The sequence below is a fragment of the Callorhinus ursinus genome, unplaced genomic scaffold (genome assembly GCF_003265705.2).
Source record: "Callorhinus ursinus isolate GAN/ISIS: 27379988/994484 unplaced genomic scaffold, GSC_fseal_2.0 scaffold18, whole genome shotgun sequence".
In the NCBI taxonomy this organism is placed as follows: Eukaryota; Metazoa; Chordata; class Mammalia; order Carnivora; family Otariidae; genus Callorhinus; species Callorhinus ursinus.
This window is the reverse complement of record NW_027397080.1, coordinates 18099590-18110463: the sequence shown is the minus strand read 5'-3', so window position 1 is coordinate 18110463 and position 10874 is coordinate 18099590. Positions and strand designations below refer to the sequence as shown.

Here is a 10874-nt window from a genome sequence, read left to right as displayed (position 1 = left end):
CCCTTCAGGGGAAAGGAGCACCTGGCAGCCGGTGGGGCTACAGCCTGAGGGGTGGGCAGAGTTGTTGGAAGTCAGCAAGTCAAGACTGGCGGGAACCACGTTCCGCCAGACTTGGTAGCCCATGGGAGGAACTTTGGATTTTACTCTGAAGGACTCGGAAAGCTTTGGAAGGTTTCTGAACAGAGGCATGACACAGTCTGATGAAAAGCAATTTGGATTTTGTCCAAGAAATTGATTAGCCAGCAATAGATTACTGAAAATATTTTCAAACACTTGGACTTAGTAAAAGGAGAAGAATATTTCAACAGGTACTTAAAGAGCATTTGAAGCATTGTACTAGAAGCTAAAGGGGAGACAAAGATGAACAAGATGCAGTCTAGTGGGGGGATTGACTAGCGCAGTGGGGCTCAAACTTTTTGGTCTTAGGGACCCCTTTACACTGTTAAAGTTATCGAGTTCCCCCAAGGAGATTTTTTCCAAGTGGGTTATATCTATCACTATTTACCTATTAGAAATTAAAACTTTAAAACATGTATTAATTTATCTTTAAAATAACATAATAAACATATAACTCAACATATTTTTTATGAAAAATAACTATATTTTCCAAAACCAAAAATATTTGAGAAAAATGGCATTGTTTTACATTGAGCAAATCTCTCTAATTTCTGACTCAATAGAAGATACTTCAGTTCTCATCTCTGTTTCTACATTCAGTCTGTTGTAATTTTACTTGCATGTTGCTTTTGGAAGACTCCACTTACCCCCGGGAGGGAATGAGTGTGAAGAAGGCAAATGATGTGTTAGTATTATCACGAAGCTGGTTTGGACCCTGCGGACCCTGTAAGAATTACTGCACTTGGGCAAGCCAAGCAGAAAGGCCTGCTGCCTTTAGGTAGGAGTAGGAGGGCTTGAAAGGCCAGAGCAGAGATCAAGGGTGGCTTCATGAGGGAAGGGACATGGAGTGGGCTTTGAAGGATGAATTCTGAGAACAGAGAGTGGCAGGGAAGAACGTTGTCACCTGAGGGAATCCTGTAAGCCAAGGCAAGAAATGCTGGGAATGTCCAGGTGAGCAGTCCAGTGGCTTCCAGCTGGAGGACGTGGGAGATTAGGAGAACCATAAATGAAGCCATGCTAGAGAATGTATTCCCTAGATTTTCAGGAGGAAGGGGTAACGTGTTCTGGCCATGATTTTGGAATAGCAATGTGAAAGATGGATTTGAAGGTGAGATTGGGTGGACGAAGAGGGGCCTGTGAGGAAGTGGTCACTGGCTTTTGTCTAAGAGGTGAGGCTTGGGGGTGGGGGGGAGATGGTCTGGGCAGGGCGTGAAGGGAAGTGCAGGCACCCGAGGGGTGTGGGAGGATAGAGTTCCCAGGAGCAAAGGAAAAAACAGCAGGACAGATTCGAAGGATGAGAAGAGAGAATGAGTTTGGTTGGAGATGTTCTGATTTGGAGTGGCTTCCTGACGGCCAGGTGGGAGATTGTCATCAGTCAGTGGGAATTTAGGGTCTAAACCCCAGAGAGAGGCCCAAACCCCGGGAGAGGGGAGAAATATAGAAGTTGTGAGAAGTGAACGGAACCGTAGGAGTGGCTTGGGTTGGCGCCGGGGTAGAGCAAGAAGAAGAGCAGGCTGAGGGTCAGGCGGATTACTGTGGACTCAGGGGAAAGCATTTAAAAAGAAGGTTCCTGGGAATTCTGCTTTCAAGCTGAACTCCTGACCATACACTGGCTTTTTTGCCCTCCTGGCTCAGCTTGCTGAGAAGTAGCCACCCCTCTCTGACTCGTTTCATTGACTTGGATTTGTCCACTTGGAGGAGCTAGCCCCCGGAGTGAGGAGCACCTGGTTGCAGGCTAGCCGAGGGGAGTTTGGCTCACCAGCGCAGCCTGCCCTTCCTTGTCAGCTCAGGAATTCCTGTAAAGCGACAAAAAAAGCAAAGAGAACTGCCTTTTCCAAAGCTCTGGGAATGTTTGCATGTTGCTGATAAAAAAAAATCAAACTCAAATCTGCCTGAAAAAAAAAAAAAGATACGGTGGCTCATCTCTCAGACGCTGTTAGGTATTTTATTCATCTGAGGCTTATTTTGTTCAAAGGGAAGGAGGCTATTTGATGCTTACTTGTAGCCGAGGGGACATGAAGGCAGTCAGGGGGCAGTTCCTTTCCATGGCTCTGCTGCCTTCCCCACTACTTCCCTCCACTGTCAAGCTCAGAATATTCTAATAAGGATCCAACTTTGTAATTCAAATCAAACCCCTTGTTGCTTTTCTGCTTCCTACTTTCAATATCATTTGCTTCATCCCAGTTCCAAAGTGACTTTCATCTCTCTTACATTCTTTTTAAAAACGTGCCACCGTGCTCTCTTAACATTTCAGATATGTTACCGTCTTCCATAGGAATCAAAATGAGTGCAACTCAAATGCAACCTCTTTTTTTTTTTTTTAAGCATTTAAATTTCTGAGGGGCTACTCCCTAAGTGTTCTTCCCCAGGTAGACCAGGGAACTTCAAAGCATAATGGAAATGACACGGGCTTTGGAACACTGGTGCTGGGTTTAAGTCTTGCTCTACCTCTTAATAACTGAATGACTTTGGGCAAGATACATAACTTGCAGAGCCTCAGCTTTCTACTGGGCCGGGCACTAGGGATCTAGCAGTGAATAAAGATGTAGACACAGTTTCTGCCCTCATGGAGCTCATAAACCACTGGAGAAATGAGGGACATGAGTCATCACCAGATGAGTAGTTACAAGAGATGGAAGAAGGCCGTACAAAGGAGTGAGGACTCTGGAGCCAGAGCGCATAGAGCCGGATCCTGGCTCTGTCATTCAACCGCTCTCTGCCTCAGTTTCCTCCTCTATAAAATGGATGATGGTGATGATAATTCCCATGTCATATAGGGTCATTGTGCTGAATAAATAAGTCTATGTAAACACTTAGAATGGTACCTGGCTTCATGTGTGTTAGCTACTGTAATTATTTTTTTTTAAGGTCTTATTTATTTATTTGACAGAGAGAAACACAGCTAGAGAGGGAACACAAGCAGGGGGAGCGGGAGAGGGAGAAGCAGGCTTCCTGCGGAGCAGAGAGCCCGATGCGGGGCTCGATCCCAGGACCCTGGGATCATGACCTGAGCCGAAGGCAGACACTTAATGACTGAGCCACCCAGGCGCCCCAGCTACTGTAATTATTATCCTTATTAGAAGAAAGTGACAAAAAGGCAAGTGTAGGGTGTGTTGAGAATCTAGGAATTGGGATGCAGGGTGGGGTCTGATTTAGAAGGGAGGGTCAGGGAAAGCCACGTGAGTAAGTGGAAACCTCAAGAGTGAACACAGAGAGAGCAGGAGAAGCATGGAAAGGGAAGCGGCCCAAGGCAGGCAAGAGTTGGTCGGATCTAGAAACTAAGCATAGCGAGGGAGGGTGTGCTGCAATGTTGTGCAAGCATCCAGCCGGGGCACGATGCCAAGAGGCAGGGGCGAGTACGCTGAGGCAAGGGGGGGCCCCCGGTGCAGCCGCTGTAGAGCCTCGTGTATCTTCTGTCGGAGCACCTGGAGGCGGAGGCTGCTGGGACTGACTGCAGCCTCAGTTGTTCTCTGTGCCTGGGGCTGACACTCAGATATCCAGCCTCCCAGAAAAATAGTCCAGCTCAAGAGGTGCAGCCATAAGTGCAAAATCACCACCTTCTCGGGCTGCCGTAGGCCGCTGCCGTGCTCAGAACGTGGCTCCTGGAAGTGACCTGTCTGCTTGTCAAACCTACATAAACAAGAGTCCCTTTTCAAAAACCTGCAAAACCATGGCCCACAGGCCAAATGTGGCCTGCTGCCTGTTCTTGCACCACCCATGGGCTAAGAATGGTTTTTGTATTTCTCCAAGTTAAAAAAAAAAAAAAAAAAAAAAAACAACAAAGATAGTCTGTGGCTCATAATGCGTAAAATATTTACTATTTGGCCCTTAACAGGAAAAGTTCCTACCCTTACAGACCGGCAGAGCTGGAGCGGAATGCACTTGGGACTGGCCCACGACAAGGGCATCGTGTTAGAGGAGCCCTCCCTTCTCACTAATGGTGGCTCTTTGATCTTCCAGGACAAATTCTTCAGAAAGACCAGGAAATCAAGGACCTTAAACAGAAGATAGCTGAAGTCATGGCCGTCATGCCCAGCATAACGTACAGTGCCGCCACCAGCCCCCTGAGCCCCGTTTCCCCCCACTACTCTTCCAAATTTGTGGAGACCAGCCCCTCTGGACTCGATCCCAATGCCTCTGTTTACCAGCCCCTGAAGAAATGAAGACCAGCTGTGGGTTTTGCCCAACCATTTGGTTACCAGAAGGCACCACAAAGGAACGTCTCTGGCAGTCAAGATAAAAAAAAAAAAAAAAAAAAAAAAAAAAAAAGTTTATATTGTATTTTGTGGGACTGTATATGTTGTCGTTTTTAAAAAGGGGGGGAAGATAACATCCAAGTCTGATTAGAACTGCCCATCAGTTTTTCTTGTAAATTTTTAGAAGACCTCACAGAACTTTGCAGTTTATTTTTCTCGGCCATTACATTAAAACCACTCTTGGATTTCAAGTAGCCAATTTTGCCTTTTATGTATTCTTACAGTTTCCTCTTGAAGAAAAAAAAAAGGCAGGGTTTTTGCTTCTCAATCCTTTCTTTTGGTTTTGTTCTTAAATAAGCAAGCAAAACCTGCACATTGGATTCACATGGGATGCTAATGAAAACGTTTCCTTTCTAGAGAAGGGTTAATAACCTCACACGGCTTTGATTTTATAGCTGCATCACAGAAGATGAATCTTGATATTACAGAAAACAAAAGTTGATTACCCCTCCAAGGACCAAACAAATTCCGGGAGTGTCATTTAAGCCGAGGGGAGCAAGGTGATGAGACTAGCTATGAGAGTGTCACCAGGGTTGTGTCGGAAACGTTCCTGTTCCCCTCGGGTGTGCAGTCCTAGAAAATTGCTAGCAGTGCCTTGGGAAAAGACATTTCAAGAGGAAACTTGCTGATTTTAAACTATTTTCCCCCTTTACCATCATCTGTTTTCTGTCTGTGTCGAGCTCCCTGCGGATCCTGCTGGAAACTGGTGGGTAACGGGGCTCTTCGTGACCGCCGCCTCTGCAGCCCCTGTGCCCTTTCCAGAGAAGGCACCAAGGCGTTCTGGACACGTCCTGAGGCAAGCACCTCGGGGCGGGGAGCTGGGCGGTGTTTGTGTGCCAGAGACTGCAATGACAGCTAATTAACAAGCTGCCTTCTAAGTTCGGCGTTTGTTTTTTATTTCATTTCATTTAACTGCTTTCCTCTCTTCATCATCTTGTGTTTGATGATTTAAAAGAAACTTGACTATTCCTCAGTTCTTGTGCCAAGGAGGGTTTTTTTTTTTTTTAAGAGTTTTAAACTCAAAACTCTGCACAAAGATTTCAGTATCAAGTGTATATCAGACACTTGTAGAAAAGTGTTTGGCAACTTTTGGAAGTGTTTAAGAATCAGGGTGGGGGCGGGGGGAGGGGCTGGGAGAGGGAGGGGCAAAGCAAAATTGTATTGGGAAACTAGGAAAATTAAGAAACCAAATAGATTGGTTTTGCTTCCTTGCCATGGATTCTGGAAGGACACAGTTCTTCTCAAATTTCCTATTAATTGGCATGTGCGTCATATTTAAAGCAGATTAAGTAGGACAAGCAAGTCAGCAAAATAGAAGTATTAAAAAGAATCATCCTTTTAATCACAGATCTTATTTTGGGGTTAAAAAAACTTCTAGCTTTAGCCAGGTGTGCATGTTGCTGCCATTTTGCATTTTTGAATCATCTTGTGTAATTGTTGCCATGGAAGTGTTACTCAGAATTGTCATAGGTTTTTTTCATCTTTGTGCAAAAACATGGAAAATTGTCCCTGACTCTGTGTTGAGGTTTCCCCCATTTTGCTGCCTTTGGGGACACTATTTCGTTAAACACGTGGTCTTGGCTGCATTCTTTTTTTTTTTTTTTTTTTCCTGTGGGGTTCAAAAGAATAAACATTTTCTTACAGATAAAACTAGTTTTTTCTGCCTTTTTAAACTTTGCAGGAGGGACAACAAGGTAGCTTGTTCTGAACGGGCCCTCGATGGTCGCTCTTGCTCTCTCCTCATCTTGGTGCCCTGTCAGGGGGCAGTGCCCCACGTGGGGGGCAGAAACAGGATTGGAGATGAATCCATGCAGGGTCTCAAGTTGGTTTCGGTTCTAGTCCAACCTAAGACGTATGCATCTCATTTGCTCTCCCTCATGCTTCCCTCTCCTCCCCTCCCTCCCTCCGTCGTGTTCCCCCCCCCAACTTTCTTTCTCCCTCACATATGGTTAGAACCACAGCTGACTTGTTTTCTGGTACAACCCTTCTTTCCTGAAAAAGCAAGTTAGGGGTGGGGTTGGAAGGTAGTTGGCAAGAAAATCTTTTGAGAGCAAATTTCCTTCCCATTTTCCAGAATCTTTTGGGGCCACTTGGTGACCAGTAGCCTGTTGGGTTTCCTATCTGCTCTAGATCCTGAACTGACCTCTGAGATCGCCACTTCTAAGGCCTCCTGTGTTTCTAGAGGCTTTGTCTGTTTTCATCTTCTGAGAAGCAGCTGCCTCTCTTGGTCCTTGCTTTCCTCTCTTGGCCATTGTTAGAATTGATCTTGGCTCCAGTTTTGGAAAATTCTGCTCTTGGCACCTCACCCTCTGTCCCTGTTGCTGGATAGCCTTCCCGAGTCTCAGCCACTTCGGCTCTCGCAGACACGCCACACGTAATACCATGAGCAGAGCCCCTGCCCCGGGGAAGCACCTTGGCTTGGCTTTTGCCTTCACCTTCCCCGGAGGAATGTTGTCTGCCCACAGCATTCTCACTGGCACGTTCTTTTCCCCCAAGAAAATCTCCTGTTGTTGTTTTTGTTGTTTTAGGTCCATGACGAAGGGGTTCCACTTCTTAGTACACGAGAATTTATGACCTGCCATAAAGCCGTGTTTGCCATTCTGTATGGTTAAATACTGACAGAAGGAGCGGGCTGGGTGTGTTTTCACTGGCTGAATAAACCTCTCTTTATTGACATCCCCCAACTTGACAAGGAAGTAGCTGTCCTGTGTCCATTCTCTGTGATAATCTTTTCTATAAAGTGAGAACGAACAATTCCTCAGGGCTCTGGGCCTGAAGGAAGGGACTAGTCCTCTCTCCTCCCATCGCAGCTCGCGTGCTCACCTGGCGCTCTTCAAGGGGGTGATGCCAGGCCCCGGGAGGGCCGAACCTTCTCAAGGCAGCTCTCAGATGGCTTCTTGCGAAATTCACGTCGCTCTAGAGGGAGCCGAAGAGGGACACCGGAAGCCTACCCAGAAGCCAATTCAGTGAAGCCCATCTAGTGAAGTGTTGTCAGGCGGGCCAGGCTGTGGCGGCTACACCCAGCTGGGTAAGTGCCTGGCCTTGTTTCTCTCAGTGCTTACCCCTCTGAGCAGGCTTCCTCACGGCCCTGTGGCGCTTGCCCAAGGGCACCCTGCTGTCAGGGCTCCAGTCCGCCCGAAGCCTGGTGGCTTAGGCAAGCCCTCTAGACACAGATGGGAGTCTGCTCCCAGCTTTGCAGCCACCAGCTCCGTGACCTCCCTTAACCTCTCGGGGGGGTGTGGTTTCCTCACCTTTAAGGAGCTTTGTTCTTGCTGCCCTGCCTCCTGGAAGGAGTTGCTATGAGAACTAGATGAGCTGACACAAGTGTTCTGCAAACTATCCAGGACCTCCCAGATGCAAGTCCAGAACTGTAGCAAGGAGTCATGGAGGGGCAGGGACCTGGCTGAATTCCATTTTCCTAGGGCTAGCTCCCTCCCCCACAGCCTGACTCCCCTGAGAGCTCTCCCCAGCACCCCCCATGGGAATCTGCATTTTAACAAGATCCCTAGAGGATTCCCTTGCTTTGCAGTGTTAATTGCTTAGGAGCCCCATCCTGAGCTGACCCAACCTGAAGATGAAACACTGTCACTCTCTCTCTTCTAGATCAAAAAGAGCCAACTGCTCAGGCTTTAAAAGTTCAGAGTTAAGAGCTTGGTAGAGGGTGGAGGGGCAAACTGGAGATGAAGAGCCCTAAGCTTTAAACATTTTGCTTATTTTGTTTATTATCCCCCTCCCCCATTGGAGTGCAAGCTCTGTGAGGGCAGGGGTGTCTGTTTGTTTACTGCTGGAACCCTCGAACCCAGGGCAGTGACTGCTACATAATAGGTGCTCAGGAAACATTTACTGAGTGAATAAGGTTACCAGGTTAGACATGTAATCTGAACTCCTGTGTCTTAACAGAGCGCCTCTGGAACAGTGCTGTTAGAATGACAGTGTATACAGAACTGTTTCTAGAAAGAGATGGGAAAATTTGAAGTGGCATATTTACCATGACATCTTCCATCTGCCTGTCTCTGGTTTCTGCCGAAACTTTGTTTTCTTGTCAGATTTTCTCTACAAATGCCTGCTTGACTTAGCCAGGTGCAAAGATTTCCTAAACAGCTGGGTGCACGGAGAACACTCACTTCTCTGTCAGGGAAACCTCACTGCAGGGAACCTGCTGGGCCCATCCATCCATCCATCCATCCATCACGCAGTTGGAGCCTTAGACCCGATTTCCCCAAGTGCTGGCCCCACTGCATCTTGAGTCAGTGTAGGGATTTTTCATTTTGACAGTAATCGAATTATAAAGCATTTCCTCCAGGAAGGTTAAATGAATGTCTCGAAGATCTCCTTCCGTCTGACTACAGAGGCTACACTTCTCTTCTTGCCTCCCTCCTTCCTTGGGCTTACTCTGTTCCTGCTTTATTCCTGTCTCAGTGCTTGCTTTTCACTCGTCTGCCTTTGCCCAAGGTTCAAATCTTACATCCCCCGCAGGATGGGCTCACTGGGTTCTGGAACCACCCTGCCAGTGTACCTCTGACCTCTGTTCTAAGAATCCCAGGCACAGCCTCACACACTGCACTGTGGCCTTTTAAGCCCCACCCAAGAAGCCTGATGGGTTTGTTTACTCTGGAGACAGCCCAGCCTACCCCTCTTCCCTAGCTCTGCAGCGCCAAGAGCCTTAGGGTCGAGCGGGAGGCCAGACAGCGTGCCAGTGACCTTTATGAGATGCGTCTGGCCTCCCTCTTGTCCTCGGATGCCTGTGCTGTTGTGACACGCTATCTGGGACAAGACCCGTGCTTACCTAGAACAATGGTTCTCAAACTTCAGGGTTCATCAGAACCACCGGAATGGCTTGGTAAAACCCAAATTGCTGGGTCCCACCCCCAGTGGTTCTGATTCAGGAAGCCTAGGATGGCACCCGGGAAAATGTGTTTCTTACAAGTTCCCAAGTGAGGCTGGGTCCTGGGACCCCACTCTGGGAACCACTGCCCTGGGGCCCAGCCTGGGTTGAAGCCATCCCCTCCGGCTGCCACCAGAGGGCACCTGCGGCCTTAGCCAGGGGTCCTTTCTCACCTCCGATGGCTGCACTGCTGCACAGCAGAGGTTCTCCCCTAAAGATTTCTAATTGTAATCTTTGTTATTATGTATTAGGAAGAAGAAATGTTGATCCAAAAAAGGAGGTAGGTTCTCAAAATCTGGGTCTGACAAGTATCAAAGGTCTGACGGACAAGGCTTTTGAAGGTGTTGAATAGCCCAGTTTTCGAGAACTGGAGCTCTGTACCCCTGAGAGGGGACCCTCCTCAGCACACTGACGTATGGACTTGCTTTCAGAACATCCTGCAGTCATTCCATATTCAGAACCCAAGGGGCAGTTAAGATTATAGGGGATTTTCATTTTCTTCTTTACACTTTATATTCCAAATTTTCTACAATAAATTTAGTATTACTTTTATAATAAAAAGCTTTTAAAAAATACATTTTAAATGTAATTAAAAGCCAAAAAACAACTCAAAAAAAAAAAAAAGCCAACAACAACCCAAGGGGGGTCTTAGGGTGAGCAGCTTAGGGTAAAGAGAACCCCCAACTGGAACTTGCCCCCCTCTCCTCCTAGTTGGTTCTGCCCAGGTGTCTACCTGAGTGGGGGTGGGGGGGTGGAACCCAGGAGGCCATGTGCTCAGGGGGGGCCCAACTGGGACCAAGGGATGACGGGTGAGGGCTCTGTCACCTCTGTAGTGGTCTGATGCCCAGCCCAAGCACAGCCCCGGGTCCCATTCGGTGCTGCTATTCTCAGGCTCCAGGGCTTCCCTGGGGCCAAGCAGATGGGAGCAGGCCAGAGATGTTAAAACATAGAGACTTTATGGCCCAGGGCTTCCTATTTAGTGGTCTGAAGACCTCTTTTGTCTGGCCTGCATAGAACTGAGTAAGTTTGAGCTAACATTTTAAAAAATTGGGAGGTTTCATACTATCCAGATTTTTTTGTTTTCTGCTGAAATACGGGAAGATCTGAAATCCTAGTGCTGGTGCCCCTCCCCATGCACTGTGGAGCTTGGGAGAAATGGCCTCGGTGTCAATCCTGGTTATTCATTACGATCACCTGGAGCTCTTAAAAACGCCCATCTCCAGGGCTGGCCCCCAAGGAGCCTGATTTAACAAGGCTGGGGAGCAAGAATTTGGTGGTGGTGGTGGTGGTGGTGGTGGCGGTGGCGGTGGCGGTGGCGGTGGCGGTGGAATTCCTTAGAGATTTCTAATATGCAGCCAAGGTGGAGAGACTGGGAACTGGAGTGTAATAATAATAAGAGGAAGCCTCAGTCCTGGCTGGGACCTGGGGCCTCAGAGAGCATCTGTGGGCCAGGACTTAAGGTGTTGAACTGGCCAAACAGATGTGAGGAAAGGGGGTCTGTCTTCCCACCTTCCCCGTGGAGACCCTTGTCAGCTCTCTTCAGCCTTGTGACTCCTGGGCTTCCCTCCAGGCCCTTGTCCTGATTCCCCTTGACACCCACATTTATCCCACTGATC

The 10874-nt window shown here is 47.8% G+C and overlaps 1 protein-coding gene across 1 annotated transcript in view; it reads left to right on the top strand.

Annotated features, from left to right (window-relative positions):
• Positions 1 to 4567, top strand: part of MACO1 (macoilin 1) — a 58395-nt gene extending 53828 nt beyond the window's left edge. The window contains exon 11 of the mRNA XM_025856579.2: positions 4078 to 4567. Within this exon, the coding sequence (XP_025712364.1) occupies positions 4078 to 4280 (203 nt within the window). The 3' untranslated portion in view covers positions 4281 to 4567. The remainder of the gene's footprint in view (positions 1 to 4077) is intronic.
• The last annotated feature ends 6307 nt before the right edge of the window (positions 4568 to 10874 follow it).